General features: G+C 40.9%; 1 protein-coding gene across 3 annotated transcripts in view; it reads right to left on the bottom strand.

The window, feature by feature from the left end:
* Window positions 1–24,965, bottom strand: part of B3GNTL1 (UDP-GlcNAc:betaGal beta-1,3-N-acetylglucosaminyltransferase like 1) — a 240,091-nt gene that overhangs the window by 202,191 nt on the left and 12,935 nt on the right. For 2 of the 3 annotated variants that reach the window (XM_048491468.1, XM_048491469.1), the window contains exons 4-5: window positions 24,552–24,616; window positions 7,308–7,373 (exon numbers count right to left, since the gene is read on the bottom strand). In XM_048491468.1, coding sequence (XP_048347425.1) covers window positions 7,308–7,373; window positions 24,552–24,616 — 131 coding nt within the window. Of the gene's footprint in view, window positions 1–7,307; window positions 7,374–23,848; window positions 23,883–24,551; window positions 24,617–24,965 lie in introns of those variants that run through there. The other variant, XM_048491470.1, reaches the window with a different exon arrangement.

Below are 24,965 nucleotides of genomic sequence, written 5' to 3'. Positions count from 1 at the left end.
GTCTGATTAGGAAGTGACCAAGTCTGAAGCAGCAACATCACAAACCTACAGAGTTTTGAAGACCAACCAAAGGTAAGGAAGCTAACAGCCTTTACAGTGAGGCACACAAATAATAAGTAAAAAGAGCATGAATTTTTCAGAATTTCAAGTTCATGTCAGCCATACAGATGATTACATACTAACATTCCTATCTATAAAACCAGGAGTGGATGAATGAAGATAACACCCAAGACCGAATTTTTCTTGTTGGCTTCTCCTAATTCTTATCACTATATTAAAACAAGATGTATTGTAAATTCATTTCAGAGTACTTCTTAATTACTCTTTTTATTTAATTATTCTTTTAAAGTTGTTATTAGGGTTGCCAGCCCCCAGTCACTCCCAGGTTCCCTTTCCCAGGGTTTTACCATAGAGTTTTCAGCAATTCCTAGAGCGGTGTGAAGTCGCTTCTTTATTCTGAAAGTGATATCATGCTGTGAGCCTGGCAGACATTTTTAATGTTATTTTCCTCTCTCAGCCCTTCTGAATGGCAACAGGAGACCTAGGGGAGGGAATCCCTTGCCCCGTTCGGGAGGGGGGCGGCTAGCAAGCCTAGTTTTTATGAACAGCCAACATGCAGCGGACCATAAAGTAGAAAGTTGCTAGTCTAGAGAACAAAAATCTTTGAATGGCAATCAAACAAGATCATGACATCAACAAAGTCATTTTAGATCAGCTATAAGAAATACATTCGGCAAAAGCTTCAGGTTGCCTTACCAAAACATCTGTCAACCACTGGCCAGTGTTTTGCTACTTTACTTTCAGAGAGGAGGGCAGAAAAAATAATAACAAAAGCAAAGTTAGATTTTGATTATAACATTACTTATAACCGTGGTGGTGAACCAATGGCACTCCAGATGTTCATGGACTACAATTCCCATCAGCCCCTGCCAGCATGGCCAATTGGCCATGCTGGGAGGGGCTGATGGGAATTGTAGTCCATGAACATCTGGAGTGCCATCGGTTCACTACCACGGACTTATAATGTAGTACACAAGCAAATGCAGCTTTGCATGCATTTGTTGCATTTTCTCCTATTGTATAGTACTGTCTCTGAATGATGTAACTCAACATCTTTCAATGACTTATGTCAGAAATAATGGTAAGACAATTATAGCTCTCCTGGTATTTGTTCAGCTTCCCTAACAAGCCATAGGACAAGGACACTTTCATTACACATGCAACTGCACCACCCTTTTGCTTTGTGTTAACAAAATGGATTTTAAGGTAGACAACACTGAAAACAGAGTAAAAAAAATCAATGAAGATGAAGAACAAGACACTCCCAGTAAAAGAAAGCAAAGGAACAGGACAACCATGGATTGCTCAATCCAAGCACACACTGCTGATTCAGCCGCAGTCACAGTTAAGGACACCTGCAAGGTCATGAATAGACCATGTTTAATTCCCATATTTACTAACATCTCACTGCTATGCAACATGTCCAAACAAGCAAAGTGAGACTGGGTAGAGTATGAGCTCATACATATCAAGTAAAAAATCTATCTTTACACATTAAACTAAACTTCCTTTAAGGCTTAGTCATCTATGGCCCTCTTGAACAAGGACACTTGCTAAGTTATGTATGGTGATGTTGTCATATGGATGCCAGCTTAAAAACTAAGGTCAAACCATTTCTATAATTTCTATTCTAGTTCAGGAGGGGAGATTGATAATTATCCTTCCGGCTACATCTCCTTATAACCTCACAAAACCTTTTTTTTTTTCAAAAATGATCAAGCTAAGAAGCTAAACAAGTGGTAAGTACTTCTACTTAGCAGCTAATTTTAAAGTGTGAAGCTGAAAACAAAAATTAATCATAATGCAAAATGTCTTGACATGCAAATATCCTGACCATAGATTTTTCTCTAAAAGGATAGGAAAGCTAATCTAAACTCACAGTTTAATTACAGCTAATCTAAACTCACACACCTAGACGTCTCATACTTGCATGTTAAGCATCTATCTGGAAACTGCAGTAGAATCTTCAGTGCAGCAGAGTAATTAAGCTTCAGACCCATCTTAGGGTCTAGTCCTCACTGGCCAATTTTGCACAGCAAGGTTCCTGCAACTTCAGACCAGGGAGTCTTTGTTCTGGGGCATGTTCAGCATCATTACCAACCGCCATGTTTGCAGCGGGGCAGGCATTACCCATCATGGCTTTTTGCTTGCATCCGGGGGGCTGACATTTAGTTTATTCTCTATCGCAATGTGTGCTTTAATTTTTAATATAATCTTTAATTTTTATCTTTCATCAATAGATCAATATATCGATAAATCGAAATAAAAAGGTGAACTATTAAAAAAAAATCTTGAATACGGCATCTGTACATTTTGCCCGAACATTGATTGTCTTTTATGGCAGGAAGCGGGGAAGGGGGAGTAATGGCAGCATGCAAACTGCAAAAAGACAACATGACCTGCTGTTTGCTAAGTTCCTCAGAGGGACGATCATCCATCTCCCAATGTGCTGTAAACCCAAGTGTCAAGACAGACGGGCTTTTCCCGGTGTGGCCTGGAATCACTGATTGCTTGTGAGGCTGGAGATATCCCAGTTTGTTGATCAAATGCCGGGGCAAATCAGGTGTTTGGACTGATCAACTAGTCTTATTATATTTACATTTTTTTTAGTATTTATTGACTAAAGATCTAAAGTTATGCAGGAGTGGGGAGACCATGGGGAATAGAAATAATATGGCAAGACAAGAAACAGGAAGTAGTAGGCAGCAGGGAATGGGCCAAGGGGGAAGCCAGCAAAGCCGCTCAAGGGAGTGGGGGGGGGGGTAAGACCAGGGCTGGCTGAGGGGAGAGGGAAGAGGTCAGGGGCAAAGCTGTGGCAAATCTATCCTGCTCTGGCAGTGAAGCAAAATTAAAATCATGCTATAAGTGGATTTGCTTGCCACAGAGAGAGTGAAAAGGAAAAGTGTAGCTAGAGGAAATAGGTCCACACAAGAAAACTTTCAGCGGCAGACATTTGCCTCTACCATGCAGTAAAAGCTTTGTGTGTAATCAGCCACTGTAACCTTGAGTGACTTTTTCTCTTATTGGTAACACAGGAAAAGAATATCCCATATTATACTAAAATCCTTTTATCACTTTGTAAGTTCTCCTGTGATGAACCTCTGTCCATAGTATAAACAGTTAGTTGTTTCTATTTATCCTTTTTATTCAGAATTTGTAAATGGCTGTGTTCTGCCAATCTTGCCTATCCCCTCAATGTCAATGTTTCTTTTTTTTTACCATGCCCTGACATGTGTGAAGATGATGGTGCAAAATCATATGTACCTTCAGAGCTAAATGGTCCATGCAAACAACCAGGTGAACAATATAGGGTAAACAACAACATTTTCAAACAACTGTCAAGCAAACATAAAACCTGTTTTTATAGAGTGTTGATTAAGCCTGCAGATACAGAGAAAAGACAGTATTGAAGTCCTAAAGCTATACAGCATCTATTCAAATATAAGTTACTTTTAAAAGGCAAGCTTTGGGGGGGGGGGGGGTTAGGGATGAAGATGTCTGCATTCTATGTTTTTTACAGACTTTAACACAAACATGGTGTAATTCCAATATTTTCACCTGTACAGCATGTGCCAATTGAGAAATATAAGTCTGCAGCTTTCTAAGAGACTAAGTAATGGACTCAGCAGATTTTGCTAGCTATTTTGCGGTTAGCTTAAGCAGCACAGCTGCAGACAACCAACCATCCATTTCCATCTATTCACTAAGATTATACTGTACAAAAACACTCTTTGGCATTGATCTCATTCTTAACTGCCATACAGAGACGAAGTTATTCTGTTACACTTGCAAAATACAGTTCGGTTCATGTAAAGAAAACTGAAATACTAGCTTTTTTGCCCTTCCAAGGGTGCAGCAATAATGTTCAAAGCATGCTATACAAAGACCACAAAATTACTAAGAATTTTAAACTTTAGTTGCTGGGACAAAAACTTTGTCAAACACTCTGTGATGGGTCTGTAGCTGCCATCTATTTCCCTCCACTGACTCCGCCCTTTCCACAAGATTCCAGGAGGGGTTGGGAGGGGTTGGCCTCAGAATGGGATTCAGAGAAGGCAAATGCCTTGCAATCTCTGGCCCTGGCATGGCACGGATTCTCCTCTGCCTTATTCCTTCCAAGCCATGCCCCTCCCTTCTACCTTTATAGGAGCTGCTACACCACCATCACCCCAGAGCCATCTCAGCCACTCACCTGCTAGTGTTGCCTCAGAGCCATTTCATAAGAGCTCTGATTTACTGGGTTCCCTGTCACTCTAGGATTGTCCCCACCTCGCCCATTATCTCCCCCTTGCCCTATCCCAGCATTCCATGCAGAAGCCGAGGCCTGGCTGTCCTTGGTGAGAGTTGCTTGCCCATTCTCTCAGTGGTCTCACACTGACGCTGCTTGTGGCTGGGCTGTGTCTTTCTGCCACACCCCACATTAAGAAAACTTAAATTATGGATGGAGCAGGGGAGCATAATAGCTGGAGAACAGGTAGGCTTTAGTGAAGATCTACTCTGGACCATTGTTTAACCCTGCAGCATTTAATAGAGAAATTTAGTCTGAAGGGACCTTCATTATTTGCTGCATTTATAGATCTCAAAGTGGCATTTGACACTATATTGTGCCCCAAATTGTGGGCCAAACTAGAAAAATCCACCCTGGACAAATGGCTCTATCTACTTAGCAGTGCTCTCCATGAAAATGCATTACTTAGAGTTAGCTGTAGCAAGGTAAAATTAACAGAACCCATTAGAATTAGCAGGGGAGTAAAGCAGGGATGCATCTTTCCGCCAACGCTTTTCATACTTTACATCTACAATATGGTTAGCAACCTCAAAGACCTAGATTCTCATTCGCCTAAAATTGCTCAATGGCACATCAATTTTTTTAGCATATGCTGATGATGCTATGATAATAACAAGAATGCTGATTGGGCTTTGGAGAGCACTAATCAGATTTGCCAAATATTGTAAAAATAAGGAGCTAAAAATAAATTACTAGAAAACCAGTGTTATGTCTTTTGGCAACCAGCAAAAGTCTAGAAGCTGCACAATAAATGGCTGAATATTGAAACAGGTCAGAAGTCTTAAGTACTTGGATATGATTCTACAATCTAATGATTCTAAAATAGCTCATAGCAATCATGTGGTCGATATAGGGACCAGATCTGCTATTAACATCCTTAAGTTCTTTAGTAAGAAGAGCGGATTGTCCATGCAGCTCTAAAGCTGTTTTCACACAAAAATGCTTGCTGAATTTTTGTATGGCTCTTCTATAGGTCCAGCTTCTTGTTGCTTTGCACCTCTTGAGCGGACACATGCAAAGTTTTAGAGAACCATACTTCAGGTTCAAATTTGTGTCAAATTTGATGGGAAGATTAGAGATGGGCCAAATAAGAGTAGAAGTGAGGGTTTGCCCTTTTATGACTTTAGCTACACTGACTTACATTGAATTTTATAAATAATTATTTTTTATTGACTTAAGGCTGTCAGAAACAAAATAGAATGGCTTCGATTTTCCCCACAAGCCTTGTTGTAACTAAAATCTGACACAGTCAAACAAGCAATAAAACAAAAATCTTTAGACCTAGAAACACAATTGGATTTGAACAGAGTTCCTACTTTCAGTTTGCCTATTAATATCAAATATATTCCTTGTCCTGTTTTGTATCTTACAACCCTCAAAACAAATATTTACAGAGGGTCTTTACTTTAGCACAATCTTCAGCTTTGGCTCTGCCTTTTTAGAAGGGCAATTCAGGAGGATACCTTGTCCTCAAAGACTTTGTCTGTGTGGGGACAGAGAAATGGAAGCTACAGAACATGTCCTTTTTAGATGCAGTTTTGATGGTGAAGCTCAAATCAAGATTTTGAAACCTTTGTTGAACAGGAGTTCTGTTACTTTTAAGTCAACTAGAATATTTTTCTGATTGATGAATTTCAGCAAACCACAAAGCTGGTCACCAAGTTTCTTATAATAGTGAACAAATTTCACAGCATTAAACAGAATTGACTCAAGGTAGTTAAGATTGCTGGATATTTTTTGTAATTTTAAAGACTTTAATCAATTTTATGCATTTATTTTTATTAATTTTATAAAGAATCTAGTACAGGGGTAGGGAACCTGCGGCTCTCCAGATGTTCAGGAACTACAATTCCCATCAGCCTCTGTCAGCATGGCCAATTGGTCATGCTGGTAGGGGCTGATAAGGAGAAACCCTGATCTAGTATAATGATTTGTATAATACTCTTTTTAGGCCAGTTGTCACTTTTATTGTTATTACTGGTCACTGAACAATATAAAGTGTCTATTCATCAATGTATGTCGATGAATAGCATGTTATACAATAAGCTTGTTAACAATGGCATTAAAATCCCAGTATAAAGCTAAAATTAAAACTAAAAACTACATGGTGTCAGTTCAACAAGGTTCCCAATCATAAGGAAGGGACAAAATAAACAAATCAAATTAAGACAGATAAATTACAAAAAAGTGCAGCTACTAGAACAGCATCTCTGGGGCTATGGGTAACTGGCAGCCTCTTCCCATCATCCCCTCTGAACCACCAGGCACAGGACGGGGGCAGATGTTTGCACTGTTCCATCAGATACCTTCGTTCACGGATCTGATGACCACTTCCGCCCAGCCATGGCCATATAGTAGATCAACTGTCTCTGAGCTTGGGAGCTGGGAACTGGGAGCCTGCATGACCGATGGTGGGGGGCCTCTTCCATCAGTCTTTCCTGATTAGTGCTGTTGCCCTGTGGTGTTGCAACAAGAGCAACACCCAGTTCCTCTGTGCATAGCCCATATATAATGTAGCACCAGAGTACTTGCCATTAGTGAGAGTTCCAAGCTCTGGGCATCTGTCAGTCACTGTGTTCAGTCCTCTGGCCACCTTGAGGCTTTGCACACTAAGGGGTTGGGCATCCTCTCCTGTTCGTTTGCCCCCTCCTGCTGGATGTGAGTCAACTAGTTGGTCACAGCCCCAGGCCTGTACACTAAATGCCAGTGCTCCTGAACCACTATCCCTTTTCATCACTCTGGGCTTCTTTCATTTCCCTCCCCATGCTGGTCACAGCACAGCAGTCCACTTAGGGAGTGGCTCAGCTGGGCCATTGTTGAGCTGTCCCTAGCTGCAGAGCTCCCCTCAGGACTGCTCTCTACAACAGCAAAAACTGCAGTCAGGATTACCATAACACTGTAACCTTCCTGTTCAAACACACTGCATACTGTACTGTACTGTTAAAATAAGAGTACTTACACTTTTTGGATGCTGAATAGCAACTTCCCGTTGCAGCCTTATTCTCTGAGGCATCATCACATCATCCTGTAATAAACGGGACAATATTACTGAATGTAAAAAGAGGCACACACCAGTAAGTAAAGACTGTGACCAGACTAACCTCATTTTACACACACCCCAAAGATAAAATGGTAAAACACAAGGGAAAAAAGTCTGTAAATACTGAAAGGAGTCCATGTACCACATTACTTTAATGGTTTAATGGATTCTATATGGCTGTCACACGACTGGAGTCTAACTACGTCAAAGTTAATTATAAATTAGAAGTCAAAATCTGGACTTCTTATAGTAAAACAAGCTACAGTACACAAATCTTGTATGTCAGAAATCTCACATGTCTACATCAATCTATAGAATGATTCCATTCACCAACACACAATCAATGATTGGTGGGGGGTGGAGGTCAGAATTTAATGTTAAACAATGAGAAACGAGGACAGGAAAAAAATAGTGCCTTTTTAAAAACCACACAAGTCCATAAGGAAACTGTCAGCCGCAGATTTGTCAAAACAGCACAATATTACACCCGTGAAATTCAACAAAAGCCACAGACCAAGTAAATGACATTAGTATGTCCATCCACCAGAAGCAGGTGTAAACATTTCATATTATTGGACTGCTGTGTGGTTTCCGGGCTGTATGGCCGTGTTCTAGCAGCATTCTCTCCTGACGTTTTGCCTGCATCCTCTGAAGATGCCAGCCACAGATGCAGGCAAAACGTCAGGAGAGAATGCTGCTAGAACACGGCCATACAGCCCAGAAACCACACAGCACCCCAGTGATTCCGGCCGTGAAAGCCTTCGACAATTTCATATTATTGCTTTGAAAACCTACAATCTACACAGTATGTCAATTCTGCATGTTTATTTAATATCTTTATACTCAGTCAACCTGCTACAATTCTGAACAGATAAAGTAATTCATTTTTCAGAATTTCCTACTGGAAAGTGGTAAGTGTCCAGAAATATGCTATTAATATTCTTTGCTATTCATTTATGAATTTAAAGTCCACCGTTTCCCATCAGGATGGGCTCAGGGTGGATCAAAACATCAGTTAACAGTAATAAAATCCAAACAAACACCCACTATACAATTTACTCCAACATTTAAAATTCTTTAATTTTCTGGCACCCTAAAACCAATAAAAAACAATTAGAAAGGAAAACATCTCAGAGCAGGGTCATAAGGAAATTCCCAAGGAAACAAAGAAAAGGAACAATGGGGAGGGAGGCAGGCAAAGATGGACATCATTCGTACCCTCAATCATAGGCCTAGAAGAACATTTCTGTATTACATGCCCAGCAGAATTGAAGAAAGTCCCACAGAGCCCAGGTCTAATTTGACAGAGCAGTCAAATTGATATGGTGCATATCCAACCAGTGCCCCAACAACTGCACAGGCTCTAAGCGGAATATCAGATCAAGTTCAAGGTGATCACCTTTAAAGCCTTTACCAGTCTGGAGCCCTCAAATCTGTGGGAACAACTCTTCCAATATATACCACCACCACCCCTCCTCCCAAGAGTGCTGAATTCAGCTGGGAATAATCTGCTGGTGGTCCCTTTTCCACAGTCTGGCTTGTTTCACTTGCGTTGTGGCACTGGCCATGGGGCAGCAACCCACTTTGAGAGTGGCTCAGTTGCACCATTGTCATGTCTTATCCAATCACTGTGCAGCTGGCCTCCTCATGATTGCTTTGAAAAACTACAGCCCAACAACAAAAACTACAGTTAACAGTACCATAATATTTTTAACCTTAGGATGTTGTGGGTTTTCTGGGTTGTATGGCCATGCTCCAGTAGTATTTTCTCCTGGCGTTTCGCCTGCATCTGTGGCTGGTATCTTTAGGGACATCCAACAATATATTTTTAACCTTCTTGTTCAAGCATACTACATACAGACTTCAAACCTGGGATCTTTGGAATGGGGAGAGCCCTGATAGACTTTAGATGCACTAAGAATGCTCTTTTATCACAGTAGCAAGCTTAATAGGTCACAGAAGAAAGGTCTGAACAGAAGCGGTGCTTAAATAGCTTCTAAAATACAACTGGAGAATCAGGAATTGGGGGGGGGGGGGGCAGAACTGGACAGGCACAAGACCTGCAATGGAGCTTTCCACTGAAACAAAGGTCCAGGAACTGGCTGTGGATAACCCTTCTCAAACACAATTAACAGTAGCGAATGGCACCCCCTAGTCCCCCACATCTTATACATCTAGCATGAATTCAACCTTAACCTCCCAAAAGTTAACTTAGGGAGTAACAGACTGACCAAACCTGGCAGTGCTCCTATTACCTTCTGACCAAGTCTCCTATTACCTTCTGGCCATTAGCTTTTCTAGGGCCTTGAAGATAGCCTGGAGCCACCAGAGTACTGACCCTTTAGTCCTCTTGGCTGATTGCCTGAGTCCTCCAAATCACCTCCAAGTCGTCCTCCAGGATTACTGCATTCACAATCCTAGCCAAGCTGTTGTCAACTAGAGATCATGTGCATTAGGAATGGAGTTCCCAAAAATGCCCAATGACATCAGAGGACCTCTGAGGTGAACTAGAGCCAATCAAGCCTCATCTGGGGCACTCTGATCCAGAACTGACAAGAGGCCAGTCCAGTACAGCTCTGATTTCCCAGACAGGGAACAGGCTAGGTCTGAGGTCAACCAGTCACCCAAGAGCCTCCAGGATCCACTTGCCCAAGCCGACTACAGGTTTCAGCCACCAACCGAGTCTGCTGCTGAGTATCAGAGGGCATGGGTGGCCCCCACAGTTCTCTTCACCCCTTTCTAGCCAGATCCCACTGACCTCTTACCACAGTAAGAACAGAAGAAGAAGAAGAAGAAGAAGAAGAAGAAGAAGAAGAAGAAGAAGAAGAAGAAGAGGAGGAGGAGGAGGAGGAGGAGGAGGAGGAGTTTGGATTTATATCCCCCCTTTCTCTCCTGCAGGAGACTCAAAGGGGCTTACAATCTCCTTGCCCTTCCCCCCTCACAACAAACACCCTGTGAGGTAGGTGGGGCTGAGAGAGCTCCGAAAAGCTGTGACTAGCCCAAGGTCACCCAGCTGGTGTGTGTAGGAATGTACAGGCTAATCTGAATTCCTGAGAAAGCATTAAATCCGAACTCTACTGTTTCAGTTGTGGGAGGCGGGGGGGGGGGGGGGGGGATGGAATCTGGTCCTGCTCTGTAGACAACTACTCAGTTTAGCCTTCCCCACTGAGTCTGCATTCAATGCATTCAATGTTACCACCATGGTGCCATAGTATTTTGAAATCTTTTTTCTAGTAAATTTTGAAAGGATTACGTGAAGCAGATAATTATCCCAAACTGTGGGTTGCCAACTTTCTCATGCTTCAGCATCACTGCAAGCAGTTTAACAAAGATCTGTTTGATCAGCCCACTTACCCAGGGCCGTACAGTTATTAGGACAAGTCACTTTTTTCATCATGTACTTCTGTGTACAGTAAACTTACACACTGGAAATGGTATGAAGGGATGCTGCTAGAACCCTACCACTTCATTCGGACCAATATGTGAAATGGTTTTACCAAACAGCTTTTACATTTCCTTTTCTTTCCCACCCCCACAATGGCAAGAGATTCTATCAGTGTTCTCCCCTTATTCATCTTAGCTGTTCACTCCTGTCAAACTATGTTTTGGCCTGCACACAAGAATGCACGTCAGAAATACATAAAGGAGAGAATTCTGCTGCAGCCTGAATCTGACCAGATGAGTCTACAGCTTTTCACAAAGCTGGGGTGGGGGTGGGGTGCCTTTGGGCTTCAGTTGTCTCTTCCTGTTCTAGCTACTGAATAACCTTGAAACAAAGTAACACTACAGTTTTATCAAAAAGGGGAACAGCTAGAAAACAACTCCTAGCCAATGACTCAATCTAATTAACTTACTTCAAGGCTACAGATCAACCAAAGGAATGGAAAGCAAACTTGTTTATCAGTGGAACACAAATTCAGCAACAAAATGATACATGTTTTCTTTGAACACAGAAAGCATAAAAAGGACTCTTGTGACATCTTGAAGGCTAACAGATTTATTGATCATCAAATGATCTGAACCTAGTCTGTAGAAGTCTATGCTTCAATAAGTCTGTTAGTCTTTAAAGAGCCTCAAGTATCCTTTTTGGGTCTGCAACAACAGACAACAAACACGGCTATGCCTTTAGAATTTCTTAATATAGCAGTTGTGCCTTATGTTAGAAACCTGATTATGTCAAAGGTTACTAACATAAGGAAGATTATCTTTTGATCTGTCAAACATATAGCTACCCAGTCAAACACATTTAATATTTGAGGTTTTCTATTTTTATTCATTTCATATGAATGATACTGGCACAAATTTGGCTCCTGTACCACAATATACTGAAATTTTAGTGAAAACCATTCCACATTAAATAGGATATATTATAGGATTCCTTAATATGGCTATACTGTATAATCTAAAAGCTTTTACAAACAGGTATTTCTGACAATGTTAAAACAGACTTGGTTATTCTTACACTCTTACTGTACTCCGCTATAAAATACCACCAATTATTACTTCCATTCTGTACAGACTGGACTTTAGCTACTCACCCCAATCTAGTACATTACACAAGTTCAGGACCAACACATCATGGAAAGATAAAATGTAGAGACAACAAAGGCACTAATAAGTCTACACTCTAAAATTCTGGATGAACCCACCTAACTTTCCAAACACCTTCTGAAATTTAGTTTTCATAAAGGAACAGAACCACCATAAATTACTGCCAACTCTATAAAGGAGAGCCAATAATAATGCATGATTGATCAGAAATTTCTCAGAGATCTAGGAGCCAACAGGACATAATTTCCTTGTCTTTCTCCCACTACAGGTCACCAGGGTAAGAAAGGCATTTTCTTTTCCAAAAACATTTGAAAGACAGACTGATATAGATCTACATCAAAAGTTCCATCCAGAAGTATTAAAAGTTGCCTGGCCATCAGCTTTTCATTCTCCTAACCCACAACTGACAAGTTTGATTCTGGCCTTTGATTATGTAGGAAGGGCCCGACAACCACTTCCTTCAAAACATCTGGTAGATACTTTCCCAAAAGAGACAAATTTACAATCTGACTGACTGAATTAGCCATCATACAAATTACTAGTAGCCCAAACCTCTCCAAACGTGTTATCTGCAGAAACCAACTCCAATCTAAGCAAATGCAATAGTCAGCAGCCTGGAGTCTACCAGCAGTACACAGACTACACTGGAGCAGACATAAGCTATGTTATTTGCAAAACACTTTGCAAAAGATTAGCAGAAGGCCACAGATGATCCACATGTTCCTATAACAGAGCTGGAGTCAATTTCCTAATTGCTCAAGAAAAACTCAACTGGCTAGCAATTAGTAACTCCAATGTTTACAAAGAATGAAATCTTCTATCCCAAACAGGCCTTCAAAAGGATAAGCTGCATTCACTTGGATTTGGCTCAAATATTCGGCAGTTTGTGCTCAAGCCCATCCTGTCTCAACAGTTTCATTTCAAATACAGTATTCTTCAAAGGAAAAGACTGAAAGAAAAGGAGCATAATTAGTTTTTAATATTGCACTATGAAATCATTCTCTCAAGAACAAACCTCAAAGTAGTGCTTAAGAAAAATTGGTTGGAGATAAACAGAAAAGCACAAATTCAAAAAATTCATCTTCAAAGCCTCAACACCAAGAAATGTGATGTGTCCTACTGTATATTTAGAAGTCTGGGCCACAAATTAATCCAAGTCTCGTGTGACTATATATATTTATATTTTTGAAAAACATTTCTCAATAAAATCATGCTACAGATACTACATGGCATAAAACCAGGGGGAATTTGAACACTCTACTGTCAGATGAATCATCGTAAGTAACCACTACAGAAGAAACAATATTTCATAATATACCAAAAATAATCCAGTATTATAGGAATTTGGTAATTAAACACATGCTTCCTGTTTCTCCAAAGTTCATTTTGAACAGAGAATCAATTTTTGAAAGAAGGAATAATGAAAATATCTTTACTTCACATTAAAAGCCAGCCAGGGATTTCTAAACAAGTAAAGATGTAGTTCTGCTGTGGGCGGGGGCCGGAGGGGGAGTTCTTAAGGATACCCAATCACATTTCAGATAGGCAGGCACTGAGTCTACACATGTTGGTATTAGAGTTATCCTCTTGCACAAGTGGCCATCCTATCAAATTCTGTTCAACTTAAAACTGGCAAAGCTTTACCACCAGCCCCAGTCATGAATTTCTTCTTAAATAGAGAAATAGAGTTGCATAGAGAATAGAGTTGCATTAGGAAAATTAGCCAAGAAGGGTTTTTTTCAGATGTCATTAGAAAACTGGAAACTTTACGGCAATTCACACTGAATTTTTTTTTTTTAAGGGAAAAAGACACAAGTCATCTTCCAACACATGGCATGGACAGATGCACTCCATTCTGGCCTTTTTACACTATCTGTTTGTATTTGTTTTTAAAACTTATGCATCTATGATGTTTTAAATGTTTTATATATTATGGTATTTAATGTGTTTTTATGTATGTTGTATTGTGAGCCGCCTTGAGTCTTTGGAGATATGGCGGGATACAAGTGCAAGAAATAAACAAACAAACAAATAAAGCAAATAAGCGATGCGAGCTCTGCTTTCAAAAAGGTATATACGTGGTCCAGAATTCAACCCTATTTTTTTTTAACTTGAAATACTGTTCTCTATGGGAGGGAGAAAAAAAGAGTGGTTCGTGTCAGACACAAATGTCCACCAACAAGTACTGCTAGAGGGGCCAGACAAAGAAAAGGAAGTAACTCTGCATTTGTCACAAGGTGAGCAAATCATCATTCTGCACAGCTGCCAACAGGAAGACCAAGTTTATTTGAAATACAATTCTCTGAAGAAAACAGCAAATATAGCCAAAGAGGTTTAACTGCAGGTTCACAGGAAGCTTTCCACTCTATACTATAATTATGGCATTATTACTATTTATCATAGTTTTATCCTGCCCTCACCAACTAAAGCCAAGTGCAGGTCGGTTAACAGTTTGAAATGATTAAAGCCACAAATAACAATTATTAAAACAATAAATAGCATAAATATAACTAAAACATTAAAGTATTAATATGATGTTATGATTTCGAATTCATACCCAGCGTGGAGAGCTAAAAGTTGTTAATGGATCAGAAAAGGGAAAAGGGGAAAGGGAAAAGAAGAGAGGGAGGGAGGGAGGGAGGGAGGGAGGGAGAATGGCAAAGAGTCAAGGGAGAATGGGAAGGAAGTGGGGAAAGGGAGGCCAGCTAAAGAACCACTGCTGTCCTCAACTGTAAGCCTGGGAGAACATCTCTGTCTTGCATGCCCTATGGAACTGTGCGAGACCCCAGAGGGCCCTCGTCTCATTTGAGAGAAAGTTCCACCAGGCTGGGGCCATGGCCGAAAAAACCCTGCTGCTGTCGAATAAGAGCAAGTAGCTAGGCCTAGATGAGTCATGCACTATCAAGTTACCCAGAGGATTCTGGAAAGCCTACCTCATGGAATTACAAATGAACCTCAGATGACAGAAATCTGGAGGGTGAACTCAATGGCATTATAGCCAGTTGAGGCATCTCCCCCTCTCCCTACCCAACTCAGACTCCACTACAGAATCTCCACGAATTTTGCAACCTAGATCTGAGAAACCTAACTCCAAAGAGTGCACCCTCAAAAGCTAACATAGACCTGAAAAGGGGGCCTGGCCCCTTTTGCTTTGAATGCTGCAGCTACCTAGCAATGGCCACTGAGGAAATTTACTACTAGTACTTAAAGCTACAGGCATTCCAATTATCATTCTGAGGTTTTTAAATTCCCAACGTATTTTTTTCACATTCAGATTTTTCGTTAAACCTGCAGCTCTTTTCAGGTTTGTAGAAAGGTCTGTCTTGCCCATTCACTACTCCAGTTTCCAGATTTAAGTATCCTCAGATTTGGCTGACTTTATTATTAGGAAGAGGAGGATGCATATGATTTTTATGTCATTTGTTGTACCTGGAAAAGCTAAACGAGCACCTCCCACATGTTTAAATACAACATTAAGAAAGATACAAGGTCTGGGCAAAATATTTATTACTGATTTAAGTAAAATTTGCAAATGCATGGCTCAAGTACATTTTGCTAGATAGGAAAGGAAGATGCAAAAGCTGAGTCCCTGATTCACATGTCTCATTCAGGAACATTCTAAAGTCAATTACAGGGCCCATGAGCAACTTAGAAGCAGCTACTTAAAAGCTCATTGCATGTCCTTTGAGGTAATGACTTCCTGTAGTCAGAAAAATCAGGGACAGTTGTCATGCCTGGGGTCTTCCCCATCAACTCCACATGCAAATAAGTGGTTTTAAAGCTGCTATTAGCAGAACTCCAGGAAATTCAAATCCACCATAAGTGAATAGCAAACTGAGCGGGAGAAGGGAGTATACTGTACTGATGCTTACTTTCAAGATCACAGAAAGAATATAAGAACATGTTAAAGAAGAAAAGGGACTAGGTTATGAAATCGTTATGCAGAAAAATCATTTCAGATGCCAAAGGAAAGTAGGACACAAAATACTCTGTTATTGAAACCAACAGTCCTCATATCAACGGCCGCCTTGGAAAATCACTTTGTAAATTTCTACAAAGAACACGGTGCTGCCCCACCTAAGCTAGGATTTGTGATTGATCTTCAGCAGCTCCCACATGGGGAGCCTGTAATCTGCTGGGAGGCATTTGGTCTGATTAAGACATTAAATATTGGAAAATCTCCTGGTCTTGATGCTTTGATCCTCTGAGAATAGCTCCTAATTGGTGGCTCCAAGTGTCGGCACCTATACTTACACTAATTAATTAAGAATAGACCATCCCATATTTGTGGAAAATATCATTTGCTGCACCTATAAATAAAAAGGTGATAAGATGGATCCACAAAATTATCAATCAGTCTCTTGAAATCATCAGTAAGTTATATGCAACTGCCTTGGTGGCTGCTGTCCTAGGGCACAGTTAAACTATTTGAGAAGCCATATATAATAGAACAGTGCAACACATTTCTTACAGCTCAGATTACAGGTCATTTCCTCTAGATACCTCCAGAACAGCATCTTCGCAACTGTCCGTTATTGATGGCTCATTCATTACACTTTTTTGGGGGGGCTGATCCAAATCACAGTCAGGGAGAAATTTCTTGGAAATTTGGTTACTGAATTGGCTACTAAAATACTCAGCTACCTCAGATTAAGGTTATGTTGGCTGACTGGGATCTGGGAAATTCAGGTTTGAATCCTCATTCTGCCATGGAAGCTTTCTGGGTGACCTGGGGCCAGTCACACACTCTTAGCCTCACCCCTAGAAAGTATTTGGAAGTGAGACCTCCAAGGAATACCAGGGTCATGATGTGGAAGGCAGTGGCAAACCATATCTGAACATTTCTTGCCTTGAAAATGAAGGGAAACAGGTATATTTGGTATATATAATCCTGTCAAGCAAAGTTGCGGGCAAAAATGTGGATTGTGCGGCACGTCAGATTAGAATAGTTATCTGTAAAAAGACCAGCCGTTTTACCTCAGAAGTTCATAAAAATGTAAGCAGAACTTTACTTAAACTGAGAGAGAGATATACATTATATACACAGTCTCATGTAGTAGGTACATGCATGGCTAATGGTTTGTTACAGTATGGTTGTGTTACAATATTTTATAGTCTATAGTCAGAGCACTATCTATATATCATTTGGTTTACAGCAGTATACAGAGTGTTTTTCTTTTAGTTAGTCAGGCAGTCTCCCAGTGTGTGGGGGAACAGAACACTACCAACAGATTTTAACTGTCACCTTTAGAATGTTCGTGCAGCTTCCCAGAATTCCATGCTGCTCTTGCTGTTGCTGCATGCAAAAAAGGCTGGAAATTCCAACCCCCCCTTCTCAGGCTGAACATTTCTTGCCTTGAAAACCTTATGGGGTTACTGTAAGTCAGCTGTGACTCAATGGCAAAAAAAGCAAAAACTGCACAGTTGACAGGGCAAAATTTAGTTTTGTTGTTATTTCTGTTTCTTTCTGTACTGATAAGCGATAATACTGGAAATACAAAGCATGGCTGGTCTTTTTTTTTCTTTAAAACCTTTCACCCCTGATTTAAAGAAACATTTCAAAAATTCAGTAGTATGGGAGACATAAATAACATTAATAGCAAAGATGCCACTTTTAAAGGCTGTTCACTCAAAACATGGGTGAAGCAGCACAAAAGTTTTTCCTATTAAACTTCATGGGAAATTGGCAGTTTGAACTCTGGTCTCCTTACACTGAGGTCCAATGGTCTAACCACTATATGAGGTCCAATGGTCTAACCACTCTCTCTCATTGAAGTACCATGGAAAGTTCACAGCTGGATTGATCAAGATTATGAGTTTTCAGCTCAAATAAAACAATATCAGTAAACTATCTCCTTCTCTTGAAGAGACACTTTGAATAATTAATAAATGAAACTATAACCTTTTTTAAAATCACATTATGTCTTTGAATGTACTAAAATTATGGTGAAATGGATCCCTAAGAAAACAGGGTACTAGCAAAAGTGATATTTCCATGGGAAACACAGCAGCACTGCCACCATCATTTTAAATGTGGGGAAGTGGGGACTATCATGCATTCACAAGATGCCACTCCTGGAAGTTGCTAATTTCATTGCAATATACCTGCTTCCCCAACACAACTCAGGGTTGCTACCAATGATTTCTAGGTAGCAGCAATAAACACGAACATGGTCCAATTTGTGTAGAGAGCCTCCACCCCATCTCCAGTGACATATATGTCAAAAGAAAATTTTGTTCTCCTTACTTTATGGAACACCTCTTTGGACACAAGAATTTGACAGTGATATTGAGAGGGTCACAGGCCAACTTTTTAAGGAAAATACTGGGAGTCCCAAAATGTATCCCTAATATGGTTATATATGCTGAATTGGGTCGACATTTTGTGGAAACGAAAGCCTGGGTCATCTTTTTCAGGTTCTGGCTGAAAATTTTCTTCAGAGCAAATGCTAACTCTCTTTTATTGCATTTCAAAAATGATCCACTCAGTACTTCCTGGCTATCAAATTTGAAAACCAAAATTAAATCCCTAGGCTTTTCTATTGAATTATTTGAATCCTCCAATTAGGACTATATATTTAGACTGCTAAAACAAATAATTTTTGATTTAGAAAGTCAAAAACTTTTTCCCTTACAGCCGTCCATATGCTCTCCTGAGTCACTGAAATTAGCTACCCATCGTGGCAAGATGGAACAATACTTTTACAATCTCAATAACCCTTTACATAGTAGAGCTTTCATGCTCGCCAGGATTAATGTCTTTCTCTCTAAAGTCATGGCAGGAAGATTTCAAGGCACTCCTGCTTATGCTCTGTAAACTCAGTGGACTCAATCCAGCACATTCTTCTGGACTGTCAATTTCATTCTATCCCATGTCCCATTCTATCTCATTCTATCACATCTATCTACTTCCGCTTCTCAAAGCAAAAAATGGATTGTCTATAGTCCATGTGGTGTCCTATCTACTGAATGATCTTTCTCCTGAGATAACTAACAAAGTTGCCACCTTTTTAGCTGAAGTGGTAAATGAAAGAGGACAGCTTTCTAATTGATCCGATTTTAACTAGTTTGATTTTAATGATTTAAAGAATGTAGTAGCATATTTATATAAGTTTCATATTTCCTTTTTTGGATCCTATTTATTTTTAGTGGATATTTTAATATTCCAGTATTTGAACCTCATGATTGAAATGTAATGTTTTTACATATGACATGCCTAATAAAGATCTTGTTGTATTGTATATATGTCAAAAGTACGAATAACCAACACTGGCGTTCCTGCCTAGGGACATGGGGTACCCCTTGTCCCCGGGCGCATCGGTTGAGGTCACGTGGGGGGCGCCAAAACATCCTCCTACAGAGCGAGGGATTGAGCAAGCCCTAGAAAGCAGGCACTGAAGCAGCCGACTGCTCCCAGTGCCTGTCGTAGCCCCGCCCACTCTGGACGGTGGCCTGGAGTGTCCAGGGGCGGGGGAGAAGTCCCACTGGGCTCCCAGGAGCAGGACTGGGGAGCTCCGCCTCCCCTCCCTCTAACCCAGCATGCCTTATTCGCCTTAAATTAAGTGTGGCATTACTCAGAAGCCTTCTCCCCGGCAGCCGGGCGCCGGCAGGCACAGGAAAAGGCAAGCTGAGCAGGGAGCCCAGAAGCAGCAGCAGAACTGAAGATGATGCTGACGTTTGCTTGGTAAACCTTCAGATGGGGGGTGACTTGTGAGAGATTTACATGCTTAAAAGTTAATTCCCACTTGCACTGGCTTGGAGCTGTTTCTCAGGCTAGCAGCCTACCTCACAGGGTTGGTGTGAGGACACAATTAGGAAAGTGGTGGGGAGGGAGCCATGTATGTTTTGCTGGGGGTAGGAGGTGATTTGTGAGAGATGATGCTGATGTTTGTTTGGTAAACCTTCAGATGGGGGGTGACTTGTGAGAGATTTACATGCTTAAAAGTTAATTCCCCTTGCACTGGCTTGGAGCTGTTTCTCAGGCTAGCAGCCTACCTCACAGGGTTGGTGTGAGGACACAATTAGGAAAGTGGTGGGGAGGGAGCCATGCGTGTTTTGCTGAGGGTAGGAGGTGATTTGTGAGAGATGATGCTGATGTTTGCTTGGTAAACCTTCAGATGGGGGTGACTTGTGAGAGATTTACATGCTTAAAAGTTAATTCCCCTTGCACTGGCTTGGAGCTGTTTCTCAGGCTAGCAGCCTACCTCACAGGGTTGGTGTGAGGACACAATTAGGAAAGTGGTGGGGAGAGAGCCATGCCTGTTTTGCTGGGGGTAGGAGGTGATTTGTGAGAGATGATGCTGATGTTTGTTTGGTAAACCTTCAGATGGGGGTGACTTGTGAGAGATTTACATGCTTAAAAGTTAATTCCCCTTGCACTGGCTTGGAGCTGTTTCTCAGGCTAGCAGCCTACCTCACAGGGTTGGTGTGAGGACACAATTAGGAAAGTGGTGGGGAAGGAGCCATGTATGTTTTGCTGGGGGTAGGAGGTGATTTGTGAGAGATGATGCTGATGTTTGCTTGGCAAACCTTGGGGGTGACTTGTGAGAGATTTACATGCTTAAAAGTTAATTCCCACTTGCACTGGCTTGGAGCTGTTTCTCAGGCTAGCAGCCTACCTCACAGGGTTGGTGTGAGGACACAATTAGGAAAGTGGTGGGGAGGGAGCCATGTATGTTTTGCTGGGGGTAGGAGGTGATTTCTGAGAGATGATGCTGATGTTTGCTTGGTAAACCTTCAGATGGGGGGTGACTTGTGAGAGATTTACATGCTTAAAAGTTAATTCCCACTCTTTGGAGCTCTTTCTGAGGCTAACAACCTACCTCATAGGGTTGGTGTGAGGACACAATTAGGAAAGAGAGTTGGTGGGGAGAAAGCCATGTATATTTTGCTGGTGGAGGGAGGTGTTTTGTGAGCTGGTGCAAAAAATCATTGTTTGGTCGTTGTGGGGGAGGGTGGTCATCCATACCTGGGGTGGGGGTGGGGGGGCACCAAACTCAGATTTTGTCCCCGGGCTCCAGTTTGCCTAGATTCGCCCCTGATAACCAATACTATTTTGTAATAATCAATACTATTTTGTCCTGAATGTCTGACAAGCAGAAAAAATACTGAACCAACTTTGAGGGGTTTTAACTTATAGCAAACAATTGCTACATTTCCTTACAGTCATTTCTTGACAATACTTGGGCACTTTCCCCATGACTAACGTGACTAACATGATTTCCTGAATAACCTTACCCAATAGTGAACTGGTGAACCGAAACCAAGAAGGCAAGGAGGTAAATGAGAGCAGAAACAGACAATATTAAGTCACACAGCTGATAACATGTTTTTCAGTAATTAGTGTACAGCATTGAGAAACTGCTTTTAAGGAGAATACCAAATAATTCCTAGATGTTATCAATTCCAGGAGTATCTCTGTTCCTCAACACTGTCCACCAGCACAGAAAAGAGGAACAGAAATTTTTTGTTGCATCAGATTTTGTTGCATCAGATTTTCAACTTACTTTGCAAATCTCTTTACAAATGCTTTGGTGCTTCACTCTTACTCTAAGCAAATATGTAAAGAAAATGGGGGAAGGTCTGATTCTTTATCAGACTTTTCATAATGAACAGTTTTTCCAGACTCAGTTGCGCAGCAGATCATAAACATATTAAGGGGACTAATTTCAAAGGTCTGACTATTAAATCAATTACGTTTGTGCCAAAACAGGTGTAACCCTATGTTGGAAATAAGACAGATATATAAGTCTCTACCCCTCTTCCTCCCTCTCCGCCTCTCTCTCTTTGTCTCCTTCTGCTTGCTGGAAAATTTCCAGGAAAGAAAAACAAGGAAGGAAAATTTAAATGCTGCCATAGAGGTAATACACTTTAAATATAATAATGGAAACAGCTGAGTAAGAACTAAAACAAATTTACAGTGTCTACTAATCTCATTCAGTCCAGAATTCTGTGGGCATTCGAACATATACACAGATTTTACGCAGTCTCCCCCACCCATTTCAATGGAGGCACCAGAACTCCTAGTGCAAATTAATATCCACTAAAATTAACAAGGAAGCCATTGCAGGAAAGGAATCTGCATACCTACATCACAACTTCTGTACCAGGAACAAACTGGTGGTTTGGATTTATGTTTATATTGCACTGTTTTGGCCAACTTATACATCAGAATAGTTCATTACTACTTACTACACCTGCAGGTAGGAGCACAAGTACTTACATATTTTAAAAAGAGGAAACAAAGAATTAATTTATACATTTTCTATGCTCAGCATTGACACCATTGCCCAGGAAAGGCAACAGTCAGTTCCACAATCTGTGTTGCAATCTTCACTTAAGTTTTTTCATGCACAACAGTATGATCATAATAGCTGAACACAGCACAAATTGGAATAGTCAGAGATCTACTGATTGTTGCATTCCAGAAGCACTAGGAATGTTAGACTAATATACTGATTTCACAGAACAAAGGTCAAAAATGGTATGAATGTCTCATAATGCAACTTCACATGACCCGTCAAATTAAGGTGGGATCTCCACATCTGCTCCCTTAATGGCATTATCACTTGGCTACTGAATCCCAACAACCACTTTCAGAGTAAAGAGTCCCCTCCCACAAGCTGCATCAACAACATGAAGCACAGCCTTATACTGTTTCTTCTGCAGAAGAGTCATAGTGATGAACAGGGACAAATGGGGAAGCAGGAACAGCCGCAGAGAGCATTTTATTCTTCAGCCCCCAAACTCCTGGACTGGGAGAAAGGAGCAAAAACCAGCTTTCTCAGTGTAGCAGCTGCTCACCATTCCTCAAGGGGCTCCAGCAGCCTGCTTGCTTTCCCCCATAGCTACTTGCCAGCCCCATGTGGGGAACAAGCGGCTGATTTTGCTTGCTGCAGCAGCTGCTCATCTGCCTTGCTCAGGGTGAGGGCTGCTCCTTGTTTGGGATCAAGGTGGCCCACAACAGGAGGCAGCCCCCAAAGACATAAGAAATGTAAAACAATCAAATAATAACATATGCAATTAAAAACACAACAATTAAAATACCCAGTGATGCTCCAATTTCATTTCCACCCCCCTGGGTGACCAACCAAGGAAGGAGGAATATAAAGAATGTTACACAGGCAGGAGCCAAAGCTAAGAACGCTTTGGCCCGGATTGGGAATAACCTGACTGAGGACATCTCGACAATTTTAAGGCCAGGGACCACCGGCAAGTTATTCCCAGCTGAGCAGTATGCCCTTTGGAAAGTATATTGGGGCAATGAATCATCCCTTCCTTACGTAAGGAATGAGAAGACTCTTAAATCCCTCTAGTTCTTGGTGTGTGTTTTGCTATCATGTTGTCATTGTTGAAAGCTGTTTTTAAATTATTATGTTTTGATTATTAGCCACTTTGAATGAATTTATGTGGAAAGACATGCTACAAATTATTTTGATATGAATAATCTTAGTGGACAGTTCCTATTTACTATACCACAAATACAGATGAGAATCCACAAATAACTAGTACAGTACCTTCCATAAGTAAAGGAAGATACCATTGTATCTATGCATGAACAATATACATAGAGGACACTGATGTATATACATAGAGGACACTGAGGATACATAGAGTACATTTCCCAGTTGAGCTGGAGGGGTGGGGAACACAATGCAATTAACACAGCAGAAACAACTTAACGGGAACAACATATATTTATATCTCTTACTTCAAAAAATGTCTTCCAAGAAAGAGGCTCATTTTTATTAAAGAGAAAAGCAACCAGGATTCTTGAGGAATGAGTCATTTCACCCTTAAATAATTTATCTGCAAACTACCAAGTTAAACTGTGCTGTGCCAAGCTGAAAACTCCATAAAACAAAACACAGCTGATAAAGAATTTGATACAGTAGCTCATAAAGTTGCACCTGTATTGATAGTAATAGGCTGGACAAGGGAAAATGTTATCGTGGCAGAATATCTTATCATTTTGATGTGTAACCAGTACTCTGCACAAGAGGCTACTGGTAGCACAGAATATGGGAAAATAATGATTTCCAATTGGCAAAGGTGTCAGACAGGGATGCATAGATCTCTTCAATCTATATGTGGAACATATAAGGAAAGCTGAATTAGATTTAGATAAAGGCAGAGTGAAAATTGGGGGAAGGAACATTAACCATTTGCCCATGGAGCACCCCAAAATTCTTGTGGGTAAAGGGCCCCCCAGAATTAGGCAAAGTGGAGATCTGCAACAGAAGGGAGAAATCAGCAAAAAAATGACATGTGCTGCTTTGCCAACATCAATGCCATTCTGCTAGGGCAAAATGTGATCCATGTTTTTAACATAACTGCCCACATTCCAGGGTATCTCCACTTCTGAGGACCATCAATGTATTTTTTTTGGTGGCAACACACTTAGAACAGAGGCACGACAGCCTCTCAAAAATGCTCAGTCAATGGATGAAGAGAATCAGGCTTAAATCCTTAAATTAAATGCATATTCACATGAACATATGACACAAAATGTGAACATCCAATAATAACCACTCTACAATGATCTGAAAGAGAGGGGGACATTTGAAGGTCTTACTGCCAAATTCACAATATTAGGCAAAAAAATGTACTTACAGAATCGAGAAAGCAGAGATAAGTCCCCAAGCTCTGGTCTACAGCACGATTTTTAGCAAAGCCAACTGTTGGGGAAGTAAAGGAATAATTTATGACACACATACCACTGCAATTTTATCTGTCTGATTTATAACCTGCACTTCCCAAAACAATCAGAGCAATGTATATCATAAAAACCACAATTAAAATATGCTTCACAATTTAAACCACACACACACACACACACACACACACACACACACACACACACACAGAGGTGCCATAAAATCCCATTTTGAGGGCCTGTTAGAGGGGAAGAGATAGGACAGTGGTGGTGAACCTATGGCACAGGTGCCAGAGGTGGCACTCAGAGCCCTCTCTGTGAGCACATGCGCACAGAGTGCGTCATGTGGGGGGAAAAGCACTATTAAACCC

The sequence above is a fragment of the Sphaerodactylus townsendi genome, linkage group LG03 (assembly GCF_021028975.2).
Source record: "Sphaerodactylus townsendi isolate TG3544 linkage group LG03, MPM_Stown_v2.3, whole genome shotgun sequence".
Taxonomy (NCBI): Eukaryota; Metazoa; Chordata; class Lepidosauria; order Squamata; family Sphaerodactylidae; genus Sphaerodactylus; species Sphaerodactylus townsendi.
The sequence above is the reverse complement of the archived record's forward strand: the minus strand, read 5'-3'. Positions and strand labels throughout refer to the sequence as shown.